The sequence below is a fragment of the Amphibalanus amphitrite genome, unplaced genomic scaffold, assembly GCF_019059575.1.
Source record: "Amphibalanus amphitrite isolate SeventyFive unplaced genomic scaffold, NRLGWU_Aamphi_draft 000115F_arrow, whole genome shotgun sequence".
NCBI lineage: Eukaryota > Metazoa > Arthropoda > Thecostraca > Balanomorpha > Balanidae > Amphibalanus > Amphibalanus amphitrite.
Genome location: NW_024881610.1, coordinates 874,207 through 891,620, shown reverse-complemented (window position 1 = coordinate 891,620; position 17,414 = coordinate 874,207). Strand labels below are relative to the sequence as shown.

Below are 17,414 nucleotides of genomic sequence, written 5' to 3'. Positions count from 1 at the left end.
GTCAGCAGTGCCTGCCGACCGACAGCGCCGCTGACGGGAGGTCTTTATCAGACCGCTCTCAAGCCGCCGCCGCTGATCCCATGAATAAATTAGCACCGGTTCTATTCATTAGTTGGCCGGGCACGTGACCTGGCCTACGAGTCGGTCCGACGCGGGGAGAGACGGCCCCGGGCGCAACACCTTGACACGATCGGGAGACGCCCTGCAGAGAGCAGCACCCCGACACGGTCGGGGAGCCGGCCGAGCGGGCCGAACACGTTCAGAGGGGTCACTGGGAGGAGAGTGGGCTCACTCGAACAAGGTCAGCAGCAGCAGGACATTCAGCAGCCAATTAGCCGAGTTGATTGCAATGTGGATTGCCGCCACAATTATATTATTTCATAATTAGGTATGTTACAACCACGCTCGAGCAAGGCGGTCACCAAAGAAATTAGTGCACCATCGTCATTCATCCGTTTAAAACCACTAAATAGCTGTGCGATCATAGAGAAATGCGCCTTGGCGTTAGTAGTCCATTTACAACTTAGCTATAATAATGCATGCGGGCAACAGGACAAAATCTAGCTCCTTGTGCAGCTGCGTTAATTTCACATCTAAGTGGTAGCTAGCAGCTTACAGCCGAACTCTCCCGCTGACATCTTGACCGTCATTTATCTTCGTCGCCGCTCAGCAATCGGCACTCGCTGGGGTCATTTGCCCGCCTGAAGCAATCCACTGTCACTCACTGGGCGATCCCTTTACACCCCGCCAGCTTTCAGTGTCTCTGCTCTCGCAGTGCGGACCGGTTCTTCCATTAGAGCGAGGCGGTGTCAGTCAGGCGTTCCTCCCGCCCGCGTGAAGTCCGCTGCGCCGGCCGCCCCTCCCCGACGCGCGCGCGAGGGTGCTCTAATTACAGCGCTTCTCTGTTTGTGCCGCCGTTTCGAAACGCTCAGTTCAAACGCAACCCTTCGAGCGAGACTAATCGCTCGGTCAACACCGTATTTTCATTTGGAGCGCGCTGCTGCCTGCGAGAGGGAATCCGCTGGCAGCTATAGCAGTTGGCACCGCTCGCTGATGAAAGGTGGATGGGAGGAGGAAGGTTGACCGGCCCAGAAGAACATCCACATCTCGAGGAACAGCTTTGAGTGAATAATGGATTTGCAAAAAAAAAAATGCGTTCTTCGTGGGACACAAATCAAACAATTAAAAGAAAGAGCCGACTGATTTCTTATAAATCTTGACTCCCATTTTGGCTATCAAATTTGGTGAGTGTATCTCCAGGAACGAAATATTGGTTCATTATTCTAAAAAAAAAATCGAGCGAGATTAGTAATAATGCGCTTGGACCGGTGTGACAGTGGCACTGTGATGACGTCGGGCAATGGCAGTGGGCGGTGGCGGCGGCGGCGGGATGACTTTGAGTGGCTTCATCCGGCGGCCGGCGCGACGCACTGCCGGGGAGCAAAGAAGCCGCGGCGTTTCCGACGAGGAGGGAGGCGACGGCGCCGCGTCCGGTCGGCCGGAACGTGTCCGACGGGCCGTGCGACGCGCCTGTCACCGCGGCCTGGCTGTGAACACAAACCGGCGGCACAGCGCGACGCGGCGCGGTCCAGAGGGACCAGAGGAGACTCGTCACCTGAGGAGGCCGCCGCAGTCCTGCCGCCCCTCACCGCAGAGCCGCGCACCACTCACCGGGTGCAGTGCCGCCCCTCACCACTCCACCGCGCACCACCGCACCGGGTACCGACAAACAGCCGCCGCGGTCACCGCGCCGCCCGTAAAGAAGCCTTATATGGGACCGGGCGGCACGAGCGCCCACTGTTTATTTGTGATGGAGAGCCGTCCTAGAGACACAGAGGACTGCGAGATGTCAAATGGATTATCCAAACGACACAGCTCTCAGTAGCTCGGTCATACAATTACTCAAGAAGGATTTGTGACCATAAATACAGCCTACTCCGTCGCAGATATAGGGTATTTTAGAGATGATATCTGAAGTGAAATGTGACGTAAGTCATGCTACAAATGAGAGACATGCAGCTGCAGCAGCGCCTCATATTTTTCCGATTTACCTTGATGATAATCCTCCAATGCAGTCAACGATTACGTGGTCCGTCAGACCCACACCGTAGTAACGCAATGATATTGCGAGCTTCCCAAATAGCAACACCGTGACTAAAACACGCGGTCGGGAGCAGCTGAGCAGTTGGCCGAGAACGGCCCAGAGACCGTGCACTAACCACAGTTGTGACTTTCTGTGGCCGGAGGTAACCACAACCGCCTTCGTCATTCACCACATCACTAACATAACTATCTCGTAACCAGGGTTGTATACCAATCAAGTCGATTGAATTGATTGATTTGATTCAACGCGTATTTTGAGTTGATTGGATTGAGTCGATTGACTTTTCGAGATGACTGGTTGACTGACTCGTTTGACTTAAGCGACTGGTTGACTGATTTGATTCCCGAAAATTAGAGTGACTCGTATGATTGAGTCGATTGAATGGAAAGTTCAAATAAGTTTTAGTTGACGAAAAATAATGACACCAATTGATGACATCAAAGATCACAAAACTACACTGAAAACTGCTTGTCATCACAACTGCAATATGGGGTAGATGGCCAAATAAAGAACAGGGCCTAAACATGAACAGCCAACTTTGACTTTCAACTGCAATAACTGCTCCAATCCTGGTGATAGAACCTGGCGATGCACCTACCTACCTTTCTGCACTCAGCAGGAAACTTTTTGTTTAATCCAGATGATAAAGTGCAAGGCCCTATATACTAATAAAGTGTGATTAATTAATAATTCACATCTCTACACCTCCTCAGAAACAACCCAATGAACTCTATAAATATCTGTGTTGAGGATTTAAATTAGTGCCACTGTATCTCCTCTAGAATTTGCAGCTGTTTAGCAGATGCAGCGGTTTAGTCCAACATCCGGGAACTTTGCCGAATTTTCACTTTGTTTGACGCAGCCGCGTCATATATGCATTACTTCGTGTTTCAACGTTGATTCATATGATTTTGTCATTACTTGCCTTGGTCTCGTGGCTGGATGGTTGTTTGTGGTTGATGTGGCAAAATAAAGTGTGCCAAAGACCGATGAGAAGATTTGTGCGTTATGGCCAAGAGTTGTTACGGCCTCGCAGCGATGAGGAATGAGATTTGAGAGATTTGTCAGAACAATACTGAACAATTTGGTGCCGAAACTCGAGGGATGGCGGGCCTGGATGAACTGGTGCGCGCCAGAATTGCCGCCCGAGGTTGGCTCAAGCGGGCAATTATAAAACTTGAGCAGGTCATCGAAGGTGAAGGTGATCTAGTGGAGCTAGACTGTGCATATGCTGACTTTGAAGCACGTCTGTTGAAGGTTGACTCGCTGCAGGAAAACATTGAGATGTTAATCGACAGTGCTGAGCTCGATGAAGACATCAGTAAGGCAGCAGAAGTGAGGGAGCGGGCGCACCAATGTAAGATACTGGCATTGCGTGCTCGTAAAGCTCTCCTTGGTCAGGCTGCGGAAGACCATGGTGACAGTGATTCTTGTGGAATCAAAACAGTGAACCTGCCAAAAATTGAGTTACCCAAGTTTGGGGGAGACGTTTTGGAGTGGTCTACTTTCTGGGACCAATTCCAGGCAGCAGTGGACAGTTCAGATCTCCCAGAGGTGTCAAAGTTTGTGTACTTGCGCTCTGTCCTATACGGAGATGCGAAGAAGGTCATAGAAGGGCTGGCTGTGGTGCATGGGAACTATGAAACAGCCTGCAAGCTACTGAAGGAAAGATTTGCCAAGCCGTCAAAGATCATTTTTGCTCATGTCAATCAGCTCTTGCAGTTGGGTCTGAAAGACGGTGATGATCTAAAGGTGGTCCAAGATGCCCTCCAACTTCACGTGAGGAGCCTGGAGAGACTGGGGATCGGAGGTGAGACATATGGAGTCATTCTTACTCCACTCATCTTGAGCCGTCTGCCAGACTCGTTTCGAATGGAGTGGGCGAGAAACAGTGCGGACAAAGAAAGTGATCTTCAACATCTGCTCTCATGCCTCAAAGCAGAGATTGAGAGGAAGGACAGGTCGACTGTGCTTGGTGCTCAAACTGAACTGTGCGCTCCTGAGCTCCGTCGCCAGGGCGGATCGGGAGGTGGTGGTGATGGCCGCCACTTGCGGTCGTCTCAGTCTCAGAGATCTTCGCAGAGGGCACCTGCTCCCTCTGGCGCAGCCCGAGATGGTCGACCAGGACATGCTCCAGCAAGGTGGGACGCTCCAAGAGGTGCTCCTGTGCCCTCTGGAGCTGCTCTTCAGTCATCATCTCCGGCAGACAGGTGTGGGTTTTGCTCTGGTGCCCATCAGGCAGCCAAGTGCAGCAGTTTTCTGAAGTTAGATGTTAGTGCTCGGCAGCAGCGAGTGCGTGAGTCAGGACTCTGTTTTGTTTGCCTCCGTAGTGGACATAGAGCCAGGTACTGCCTTCAAAAGTGTGCTCACTGTAAGTGCAAGCATCACATTCTGTGCTGCTATAAACATGTGATTGACTCTGCTAACAAAGGTGACTCCAATGGTCATGAGGCTCAGGGTGCAGAGGGAGAACACACTGGGGTTGGGGGGTCAGTTGGTGCTTCTTTGTCATGTGTGCCTCCTAGGCAGTGCAGTGTGCTACCCACTGCTAGAGTTCTTGTGAAGGGTAGCAAAGGAGAGGTAGAAGCTACAGTGGTATTTGATACTGGCAGTGATCGTAGTTATGTCAGCCAAGCTCTGGTAGAGAAGGTAGGCCCAGAGTGGGTGGGCGCTGAACGTACTACTTACTGTGTGTTTGGAGGAAAGTCCTCCACATGTGACCGAAATGTGTACAAGGCTGAGATGACAGGAGCTAACACTGCTAGGCCTGGTTTGTTTTCCCTGCGAGCTATCGAGGTGCCAGTGATTTGTGCCCCCCTACAGCGTCCCCAGGTCTGTTCGGAGGCTCTCCGCTGCTTTGCTGGTGTAGACCTTGCTGATGGGAGGTTCGGCTCCGACCACCGTCTGACCGTGGATCTGCTGGTGGGACTGGACCAGTATTGGCAGCTAGTCAGAGACGGGATGATTCGCACCCCGACTGGACTGGTGGCTCAGGAGACCGTCTTCGGATGGATTGTCTCGGGATCGGTGACCGGTAAGGTGGCTGCTCTGACCACGTCTTGCCAGCTCCTGTTGCTGAACGATTTGCCAGACCAAACATTCCGTGACTTGTGGGATCTGGAAATCATTGGTGTTCAGCATGATGATGATGACAGTCAGAATCCTATTCTCACGGATTTCAATGCATCTGTTTGTAAGAAGGAAGGTCGCTATGAGGTAGCACTTCCATGGAAGAAGGATCTCCCTGAGTTGAGGAACAACTGTGACTCTGCTGAAGCCAGATTGTCTGGGCTGATGCGTAAGTTAGAACGTGACACTCAGCTCAAAGAGAGTTATGACTCTGTTCTCCTGGATTGGGAGAAGTCTGGTGTGATTGAGGAGGTGCCTGTGGCTGAAGGTTCTGATGATGCGTTCTACATGCCCCACAGGCCTGTTGTGCGTCCTGGGAGTGCGTCTACGAAGGTCCGTCCTGTGTTCGACGCCTCGGCGTGTGGCCCCAACGGGGTATCATTGAACGATTGTTTGGAGGCTGGACCGTCCCTGATCCCCAACCTGACTGACGTCTTGCTGCGGTTTCGCCGTCACAGGTATGCGGTGACTGGGGACATCTGTAAGGCCTTCCTTCAGATCTCTGTGCGAGAGGAGGACAGGGACTTCCTCCGATTTTTGTGGGAACTCAACGGCAGGGTGCGTCAGATGCGCTTTTGTAGAGTTCCGTTTGGGGTCACCTCGTCGCCATTTCTTTTGAATGCTACTGTCAGACACCACCTCAGTCAGTATCCGCAGTCCAAGGTCGTGACTGAGCTACAGAGCAACTTGTATGTTGATGATTGGTTGACCGGTGCTGACACGGAGCAGGAGGCCAGCGAGATGTTTCTTGAGGGGAGAGAAATCCTGTCCGAGGCAGGGATGGTGCTGAGCAAGTGCCACTCCAACAGCACGCTGGTGCTGGACCGTGCTAGTTCGCCTCGGGAGGACCGTGAAGAGACTCTGAAGGTTCTGGGTGTTGGTTGGGACCCAGACGATGATGTACTGAGATATGACGGTGTCAGTCTTCCCTCAGACATTGTTCCCACCAAGCGGGTTGTCCTGAGCCTCCTGGCGAGAGTGTTTGACCCAGTGGGCTTTCTCGTACCATTTGTGATGGTGCTCAGGATTCTCTTTCAGCAGCTGTGGCTGCTTGGCTTGGACTGGGATGACCCCATTCCCAGTGAGCTCGCTGGCGTGATCCAGAGGTGGTTGACTGGGGTTCCGCAGCTGCAGCAGTTGACAATCCCTCGCTGCTACACTGTGTCTGGAGTGACTTGGTCCCAGATGACGGGACTGGAGATCCATGTGTTCGGTGACGCGAGCACCAGGGGCTATGGCAGTGTGGTGTATCTGCGATTTGAGCAGCCCAGTGGTGACTTTGCTGTGTCATTCGTTCTGGCACGTGCTCGTGTTGCGCCTGTGAAGCCGGTGACCCTCCCTCGGCTTGAGTTGATGGGCTGCTTGATAGCAGCTCGCCTGGTGGGCCATGTGCGGAGGGCTCTGATGTTGTCTGATGATGTGCCTGTCTTTTGTTGGACGGATTCCACCGTCGCCTTGGCATGGGTTCAGAGCTCGCCCTTGAAGTGGAAGCCGTTCGTCAGAAATAGGGTTGCTGAAATCCAGAGCCTGACGAACCCGTCCGACTGGCACCACACCAGAGGCGTGGACAACCCCTCGGATGCAGCGTCCAGGGGTCTGTTCGCGGAGGATCTGCTCGCCTCGGAGTTGTGGACTCGAGGACCTGTGTGGTTGCGGTCGCCGCTAGAGCGGCCGGCGGATTGCGGACTGTTTGTCACCAGCGAGGAGCTGGCCGAGGATGAGTCTCCAGTGGAGGAGACAGGAGTGCTGATCGCTCCGAGCCAGCCCGTGACACCACTAGTTGACGCCGAACGCTGCAGTTCTTTCGGTAAGGTGGTGCGCGTGATGGCGTGGGTTCGCCGGTTCATCCGGAACTGTCGTTCACGGGTCCGCGAGCTGCAGACTGAGTTGTCCGGTGATGAACTGATTGACGCCCGGACTGACCTGTTGAAGGACGTGCAGCGGGTCGCGTTCCAGGATGAGTTGAGGGCGCTGAGAGGAAACAGGCCGGTGCCCAAGTCCTCGCCTATCCATCAGCTGACGCCCGTTTTGGGTGATGACGGGCTCCTTCGGATGAGAGGTCGGCTGCAGATGTCAGAGTTATCGTATGAGGCTAAGCATCCTGTTTTGCTTCCGAAGGGCCGTGTGGCAGAGTTGTTGGTGAGGGAGCAGCACCGGCTGATGAGCCATGCTGGTGTCTCGACGCTCATCAGTGCCATCAGGTCGTCGTTTTGGATAGTGGGCTTGCGCTGTTTAGCAAAGAGAGTGAAGCGCAGCTGTGTGAGTTGTAGGCGCCAGGACGCTCCCAGCTGTAACGAGTCGGCGGCTCCGCTACCTGAGAGCAGGGTCACTCGAGCGCCGCCCTTTTCTGTGACGGGAGTGGACCACGCCGGACCAGTCTTTTGTGTAGACTTTCCGGGCAAGAAGTTTTACATTACTTTGTTCACGTGCGCGGTCACCCGCGCCATTCACGTGGAGTTGGTTGATTCTTTGTCGCAGGAGCAGTTTATGTTGGCGTTTAGGAGGTTTGCGGCTAGGAGAGGAATGCCGTCCGTCATATATTCCGACAACGCCAAGACGTTTCTGAGCGCAAGTGAGCTGCTTCAGAACTGCTACGGGCATCTGGCTCCGCGCTGGAAGCGGATTGTGCCTCGTTCCCCATGGTGGGGAGGCTGGTGGGAACGGTTGATCAGATCCGTGAAGTCCGGCCTTCGGAAGTCGCTGGGTGCGCGCGCTCTCACGCGGACCGAGCTGGAAACGGTTCTTTTTGATGTTGAGGCGTGCGTCAACTCCCGCCCACTTACCTTTGTGGGCGACGGAGTAGATTATGAAAACCCGCTAACGCCGAGTCACTTCTTGATCGGCAGAGGTGCGGGAGTCCAGGCGCGAGTCTTGGAAGATCCGGATGCTGTGACTGCAAAGCTGTTGCCCGAGAGGGCCAGGCTGTGTGAGAGACGGATGAACCGTTTCTGGTCCGTTTGGACAACTGAGTATCTTCGGAGCCTTCCGCCGTCGGTGAGGAAGTTCTCCCCGCGCGGCAGGCTCCAGATCGGTTCTGTGGTTCTCGTGCGTGAGGACAACACCCCGAGAATGAAGTGGGTGACTGGTGTTGTCACCAAGTTGTATCCAGGTCGAGACGGGTCGGTCAGATCGGCAGAGATCCGCACCAGCAGGGGCCTCCGGACTCGTGCGATCCAGCGTCTCCACGACCTGGAGCTGGGACCCGACCCTTCTAGTGTTTAAGTACCTACGGTCTGTGCAGTGTTAGCTCTACTCACCTCACTGCCTCTCTAGGTTAAGGTAACCGCCGTTGCAGAAGAACATGTGTGTTAATTGCTAACCTGTGATTGAGTTGTGTTTGAAGTATGTCTACGTTCAAAGGTGGGGAGGATGTTGAGGATTTAAATTAGTGCCACTGTATCTCCTCTAGAATTTGCAGCTGTTTAGCAGATGCAGCGGTTTAGTCCAACATCCGGGAACTTTGCCGAATTTTCACTTTGTTTGACGCAGCCGCGTCATATATGCATTACTTCGTGTTTCAACGTTGATTCATATGATTTTGTCATTACTTGCCTTGGTCTCGTGGCTGGATGGTTGTTTGTGGTTGATGTGGCAAAATAAAGTGTGCCAAAGACCGATGAGAAGATTTGTGCGTTATGGCCAAGAGTTGTTACGGCCTCGCAGCGATGAGGAATGAGATTTGAGAGATTTGTCAGAACAATACTGAACAATCTGAAACCCCTACAAAAATAACTGAAACAAAAGCGCCGTTTTCGTCTCGCTAATTACGTTTACATTAATAGCTAATTTGCTGCATTGTTTAATTTGCAGCAGAACGTTTGTTGATCCTTTTCTCCTGAGAGCCTAAGCATAACATATTTAATATATTTCATTTTCCTTGAAATATTTTACCGAATATTATTAAGTGGTTTTATTTCAAATGAAATAATAAGTAAAACGAAATTGGTGTTGTACAACCGATTCATTTTATGATGATCTACCATACTACATGATAATCAATGACGTCATCTTACCAAAAAATCAAAAGACGTAGAATAAGGATTTATAAAAGCTTAGCATACTTATTGGCAAAACGTTTTCTTTGTTTTTTTTTCGCAGTCGCGCCGTGCCGTTTTCGCGTTTTAGTTTTCCGTGTTCCTACTTCCTTTGTCCTTAACTTATCCTGTGGTTCCAGAGTCCCTGTCCTTTCCATTTCCTTTTAAATATATTTTTAATGCTCATCCCTATCCCCCAGTCCTAACAGTTTCAAATTGTATTGCAATAAAATGTTTTGAATTCTTCACATATAACCTATCTACCTTCGTTGGTACTGTTGGTAGCCAGTGACACATCTAGGCAGGTAAGTAGGTACCTACCTGCTTTCCTGCTGTCTTCATAAAGCATACCTAATGAAGTTGTCAAATTTGTAGCACATTTTCAACACTTTCATATGGTGTCAGTGTGGCATGAAGCCTAGCTAGGTTCATTATGTTCAGGGTTCAATTCAGAAGAGCTCCGCATAACTCACATAAGAGACAGACGGGGGCTTTAAATGGGGTAGATGGCCTGATGACTTAGCTGGAATATGGCCAAAATTAAATTGACAACTTTTAGGTAAAAGGTGGTGATTTGGGTTAAGGGGCGTTTGTTGAAGTCAACTACTGGGTTATTTTGCACCCATTAAATGAAACTTCTGCTCCAATTCTACCCATTGAACCTCAATATCATGATCCACCTGTCCATCACTAGGTATCCTTCCTTATTACATAGAAACTTTGAATGGCATGGCAATTTATAATTTTAAATGACAATATTTTTATGTTTCTTCTGTAGGTAGGTAGGTAGGTAGGTAGGTAGGTATACCAGACTGCTATGGACACTTTTCCAAGTTGGTGGGGCAAAAAACCTAATGTATATCTTGGTTTGAGTCGTTTGATTGAGTTGATTGATTCCTTTCATTGTCGCGTTTGAGTCGATTGAATCAATTCCCGAAAACTGCTCTGACTTGATTGATTTGATTGGTTTCCCAAATTTGTCGTGATTGAATTGATTGCTATTGATTGAGTCGTATACAACCCTGCTCGTAACAGTTCTAGCCAAAGCAGGCCACCCAGCTGTCTTCGTTGGGATATATAGGCAGTAGGCACATGGAGTGCAGAGCAAATAGGCACAACTCGGCCACGTGGAGTGTCACCTGTGCGCCGTGGCCATCGATATCTTCATATACGGGCTGGGACCACACTGTTGACCGTTCTGCGAAATGAAACGTCTTCTTTCTTGCTCCACACATTCAACGGTAACGTTCGTTTCTGTGACGGAAGTTATAATATCGTTTCACCACTGACATTTGATCGAGTGATGCAATTTCGCGATATCAACACCCCACTGATACGGAAATCTGCACACGAAAAGAAATCAGTGCCTGGCACACGAATATTTGTACTGATACGTGTAGTTATATAATGTGGGTATGTTCAGTACTGATGCGTGCAACAGCTTTTGCACAATAAGGAAATAACCTGTTCTAATTGGTCAAATAATGCCAAGTAGCTTCCGTCGTTAGCGGTTCCAGCACAGCACTGCGGCTAATTTACGGAATCGACTCACGATGCGATTAAGGAGCTTCCGTTCTGCACCACAACCGTGACCAATTACCACACAATCCACAAATCACTTTATAACGCCACCTGGCCAGCCTTTCCCAGCAGTCTGACTCTACCAGCCGCTCAGGGGGCTAGGAAACCTGTTAGCAGGACAGCCGAACAGTAGGGCTAAATTAGTCAGAAGTAGAACAACTAGAGGATCGCAATCATACGAAGCGGGTCGTTCCAGTTCGCTGCTCGTTTCGCTGTCAGTGTAGGATGGAAGGACGAGAGGATTGGTGCCATTGCTAGAAGTTCTTCGATCCTAGTAAATGGTGATGTTACTACAAGGTGATAAGGTGATGTTAAAAGGTTATAAACAGCAAAACTCATAAGAAATTGCAGCTGATCGCATTATTTAAAATGGCGTCAAAATGCTAATTTAAGGCAATAAAACTATGATTAATTGCTTAAAATCAAAGAGTTAGTTGGGTTTTCAGAGCATGACGACATCACCGTAACAAAATCATTGATGAAGAAAGAAAATAAAATCTAACGAGCACTTCCCACGATGCAAGGATATCATCTATATTATAGACGAGCATAGTTACTCATCAGAACACATCATTTCAGTAAATCATACGAGCACTCGAGCTGAAAACAAGCATCGAGTCACGAGAGTTTTTCTAAAGACGTGATAGCCGGTTGTCACGAAACGCTGATATTTTGCCATCAGAATTATCTTATAGCCAACAAATAATCAGTGGCCGAACAATTACTGGGTCGGCATTTTGGGAAGTCCGACATTCTTGCACCGCAGTATCGCTGGTTTGGGCCGTTCTGATGTCGGTTCACCAGGATCTGATTATCGACGCTGAGTCAGTGAGCGTCCGTGAGAATCAGATCGATATCAGACCTTAAAGCTCCCGGAGCCTAACTGGGCTGTTGGAGAAACCGCACCAGCTGAAGCTCCTCGCAGCATCCGTATCCGCATCAAAACGTTTCGGGGCATCCCCGTTCCATTTAGGTATTTCATATCCTGGGCATACATTTTCGGAGCATCCTCTCTTCACGTGTGTCCGAAATTTTAGTCGATATGATTTAGCTCATCACATCGGTGAATCTTTGTCTGGCCTATCGTCTAACGACTGTCTGACCCACTAACATGCTTGGACGAAAGCTAAAATAGTGCAGCAAAGGTCGATGCATCAATAACCGAAAAAGTGCACAATTTACTTCCTGGAAAATGCAACTTTAAAGGGACCCTCCCACCTTCAAAAAAGTTTATGAATTGGCATGAAAGTGATGTCGCTCGGTTCAGAAAGAGCGAAAACGAATATCTGCTAAATTTCACCGAAAAATATTCACCGGTTTTCAAGATATTAGACTTTTACTTTTGTTTACTTTTTTTGGGATCTCCGCTGTTTCTAGCGACTTTATTTAAGAAGTGCGGCGTTTGCGGCAGATGTTGCGCGCAAATAGCATATACCACCGCGTGCTACAAAACGTTTTAGTCAAACATTTAAAAATCGTTAGATATCTGCGCTGACGTCACACATTCAGAGGGGTATTCCTAAGCATTAGCCCCTCTGAATCAAAATGCTGCAATTTTGAAATTGAATATTTCCGATTTAAGGCATTTCTCGATGTTGTGAGTGCCGAAACCGGTAATTGTGAGCCAGGGACCCCATTTTGGCTATCTCAACTCAAATCTAATGTTAAGGTGGGAGGGTCCCTTTAACCCGCGCACCGACGGGGGGGGCGGATATCCGCCCCCCCTGAGGTTTTTCGCAAATAGCGGGAAAACCGCGGCGCGTAGCGCCGCGAAATTTGGTATGACTATAACCTCATCAATTTTACACATGGTGTGCAAGTTTGAACCTCCTACCTTTTAAGGTCAGGTCACCAGGTCACTTTGAATGACCCAACCTCAAGTCACTTTTTTGCAACTTTGTCACCGTGCCAGAGCTACAGTAGATGTCGGAGGCCTTTGAAAGTCGCAGGATATCATTAGGTCATTAGTAGCTACAATTTGTATATCTCGGAATTTTGATATCGGTGACCTAAGGTCAGGTCAATTTCGCGACCTCCCCATTATAAGTCAATGGGGGAAAAATCAACTCCCTGTTTTTACCACTAAAACGGGTCGGAATGGCCCCATATACCATACATGACTTCATATACCATCAACCTTCACTACCTTGAGGTCTGTTTTGCTGTTGGGCAGCTGTGAGGTCATGTGACGTCATCAAAGGTCACCAAAGGTTTTTGGCCAATAACTCCGTACAGGAACAAGATACAGACGCGTGGATGGTCTCATTGTGTTCAGCTCGTCAAGACGCATCGAATGATATACATGATGACCTCGAGGTCACGTGACCTGAGGTCAACCTTTGACCTTGACCTTTCGAGGTCAACATATATATCATTCGATGCGGATTGACGAGAGGATCACGATGATGCCCTTAGTTTGTTCCTATCTTGACTAATTCGAAAGTTATTCGAGAAAAACTCTCCATATCTAGCGCCGCCATTTTGACTTTTTTGACCCCTGTGACGTCATCTTTGACCTGACCTGAAAATGACCTTTGTAAAAATTGTAGATCTTGGCCGTGCGTATCCGATGCCGTTTACCGCTTGTCGCTATCTTGCTTCGTTCTCGAGATCTCAGGGGGGGGCGGTCATCCGCCCCCCCCCCCGTCGGTGCGAAGTTGGCGCAGACCCCCGTCGGTGCGCGGGTTAAGAGCCACTTATTCTTAGATCATGTCGCGCGCAAAATGTTATCAGTCATCAATCATAAAGACGAATAATATCCTGCTAGATCCACCACCTTAGATCACAATACCTCGGCACCAGAAGATATTCCGCAATCGTGGCAGCGAATCAGCCAAATATCATTTTAGACGCATCCCCGCAGACCCCACCCACTGATGTCTGTGGGCATTCCCTAAAATTGTCTCATTTTCACCCCACCACCCAATCCCCCGCCGGCTACGGTCGCCGTTTCCGGCGCCTCCTCTCACCGGTATTTGGGACGAGTCTCTGCGAAATATGACCTCGTCCAGGTCACCGCAGTTGTAGTGCCTGATGAGGTCCTCGGTGGTGTACAGGGGAGTCTCCTCCCCAGCGCGGATACTCTCGTGCTGGTTCAGAGTCTGGTTTAGCGCAAACACCACCTGAAAACGGGCAGAAAAACACTGCATCAATGCACTCGCACAGCAAAGATAGGTGTAGGATATAGAATAGGTGTATAAGCTGTGAAAGAGATAAGAAATAATGACGAAATATAGCTCAATCATTCGTGACACTTTGTTGAAATAGCATGCTGTTAATATGTTGTGCAGTGTTGATTATGTGAGTTGAAACCGGACAAATAAATGCACCACATTGCAACGCATCACGTTCTGTGACGTATCCAACGAGCATTATTCAACCAAGCTCAGGAGCAGTGCATCTAAAGCTCCCATCTTCATCAGAGGGTCTGGCATGTTCAACAAAATAAATACCCATCTCTGTCTCTGTTAGGACTGCTGTTGTTGCAGCGATGCCACATCTGACGGGCATGTGACATTTCTATTAGCGTGAATCACAACCGGGGTGCCCACCACCGGGACATCAGGTGGAAAGGCATATATGGGAGCGGCGTAATGAGCTCATGTGTCTACCCACTCCTACCGAGCCTGTTTGGAGTGTGAGACCCGGTGCGGCTGTAGCTCACGACTGCCGTCTGGCGATGTAGCCCTCCCGCACCACACCGTTCACCGCCCGGCGGTCAGCCGGACCGGACCGGGGCGCTGCAGAGTGCACGGTCTGCCCGGCCCATCAGCCCGCTATGACCGCCCCGGGCGCACACCGAACTGGCCATCAGAGAGGCCCCGGGCGGCGCGCCGATGGATCAGAACCGACCGCTAACGACCGGCAACGAGACTGGCCGCAGGCAGCCCCGGGCGCCGCGCAGAGCGAGGCAGCGGTCTCAGCCAGCGCAGAGGGTCTCGACTCACCGCAACTCACCGCCGCTCACCTCATCTAATCTCACAGGAAAGCGGTACACAGACACAGCCGAAAATAGCCCGGGCGGTGCGGAGGTAGCCATCCACCGCATGTTTCATTGCGCGGCGGTGATGTTCGCCGAGTAAGTCAAAACAAAGAGTGCCGACTAATCACCGGCTAATGACTCCGTCGTCATCAGCCAGTGGCGTGCACGAGGAGAGATTGGAGCCGGCGTGTAAAGGCACGGCGCTGTGACCTCCCAGGTCCCTGAACAGTCAGCCGGGCAAAACCGGCAGGGAGGCGGGAATATACGGCGGAAATGGAACATTTGGTGGAAGTGAAAATAGAGCAATGATGATGTAGCTAGGGTGAAAATGCTTCCATGTTTTCAAAGTTGTTGATAAGGGTTACAGTTTTACATTCATGTACAACATTACTTTTAATGAGCTTTCTATGTTCATTCGAGCGACGCAAATTACCGATATGCATCGAATCATAAAATCGATAGAAGTTCATCGATTGACCGCCTTAGATACAATAATTGATCAACACACGGCTGCGCCAACTGAACTGATCCCATGGCCAGACAATCGCTCAGCACCACACTGTGGCCGGATGAAGCGGCCGGAAACACACAGCGAAACCAAACAATCGCCTCTCGGCACGACGTAAATCACGGGAGACAGTTGGACTGGCGCCGGGCCGCCGCTGTCACATTTATCAACAGCGCCGCTTTCTGTCGCCCCACTGTTTAAAACACAGACATAAACGCAGACTTCCCGGGAAGAAACGCCCGGCCGCACCGCAAGTGCGCTAATGCCGCCAGAAATCACCAAATCACCGGCATTCTGGAGGCTGATAATTAAATGATATGGACTGCTCAATTCCTTTGATAATACCGGCCTCGGCATAGTGACCTATAAATCGTAAAATGTCAAGATATAATATTTGGGCATCTGGGATGTATTGTTAATCTAAAATAGCAATGGAGGTGAGCACGGCGTCGAAGGGAACTTAACTGATATAGCGTATAGTGTATACGGGAAATTGTGACTGCCATGCATTCAACTTTAAAACAGCTGCTTTATTGAACCATGCCATTATCTCTCAAGTGAACAGATAGATGAATTATTGCGAACCACAATACAATGTGCGCCGAGAAGAAAACAATTGCCTCACATATCTTATCTAGTACGGTTTCTTGTCCCCGGAACCATCAATGCTCCGTTTCAAAAACAATTACGAAACGTCACTCACCCAGAACAAAGTCTCTGTTTTTCTGTTTTCGGGGTTCTCCACGAAGTGTTTCTATCTCATACCCTTGAAAATCGGCACGAACACCATCGCACCGGTCGCCAGAGGGCACGAGCCAGAAGCGACCGTCACCATAGCTACCTCTAATCCAACACCTCAGCCGGGATATCGGCTCCAAATGGGCCCATCTGATTGTCGACAGTAATCCCGTGAAAATCCCCTCCGACTGGACGTGCGTCAATTCGCCTCCCTGACGAGATCAGGAGGACTCAGAGCCTGAGCGGACGAGATAGGCGAGATCGGAGCGAGCGAGGGGACAGGAATCGGACACAGACCAGAAGCGAACCTGCGCAGACAGGGAGATCAAAGAATCCATACAGATCGCATCAAGTCCAAACGGAAGCATCTAGGAAGGACTAATTCTTGGTCTATTGCCCCTGCGCTAGACCGTTCTGCAACATCCTCATGCCGTCCGTGGTTCATCATCCCTGCCAAAGGATGTTCCGCCAATCGGAGGCAGAATCTGACGGACCCAGTCAGACACGCGCGCCGCGCCGGAAGTGCGGATTAGGCAGAGGCCCAGGGACAAATGAAGAGAGCTGAGGGATGGGCGGGAAGGGAGAGGGAAAGAACGTCGAGTTGCCGAAACCACGACGTGCCAGCACGAGTGAAATGCCAAGGAGCATGGATAGATGTTTGGTTAATCATCATGGCATATATCGGCGGATGAAAAGAAAAGAAAAACATTGCTTGGGTCTTTCCTTTAGGTATTCATATGATCGCCTGATGTGATGCGCTGCCGTCCACACAACCACAGTGAGTTGCGCACACGAGTCCGTAGCAGTGGGAGCTCACCACCGCAGACCGCCGACCTCGCCGGTACTCTCATCATCGCTGTGTAAACATCCTGTGCTTGAACTGGCGCGGGCGCGAGGAGGGGCACGCAGAATTCCAGACGGTCCTCGTCATACCATCCTCAGGGGATATTCAACATGTCAATACATCTCCAGACATTCCTATCATTTCCCGGTGACCTGCGAACATTCCAAGTCGCCTTAGACATCTTCAAGGAAACGGTGTGCGTCTGCGGCAGCTTTGGCTCGTCTGTCATCTCATTCCCATCGCCGCCATCGCCACCATCACCGCCATCGGGTCATCGGTGCATCTCTAACAAGTCTGCCATCGCGCCTCCTCTGCGCCCGTTCCAAGAGCAACAGGCAGCGCCGGGGTGGCGGTGGCCGTTCTCCCTTATCAGCCCAATCAGGCAGTCTGTGCAGACGGGTCGGGCCGGGCCGTGTGCCGCTCGAGATCAGCTCCGATCGCAGTGCGAACACTACCGCGGAACGTTGCCACTTGCCAGCTCGGCCGGCTATCGG

The 17,414-nt window shown here is 50.5% G+C and overlaps 1 protein-coding gene across 1 annotated transcript in view; it reads right to left on the bottom strand.

Moving 5' to 3' along the window:
• The window catches only part of LOC122381180 (metalloprotease TIKI2-like), a 61,816-nt gene that overhangs the window by 19,127 nt on the left and 25,275 nt on the right, over positions 1–17,414 (bottom strand). Inside the window, exon 4 of the mRNA XM_043365047.1 lies at positions 13,818–13,970. Within this exon, the coding sequence (XP_043220982.1) occupies positions 13,818–13,970 (153 nt within the window). The remainder of the gene's footprint in view (positions 1–13,817; positions 13,971–17,414) is intronic.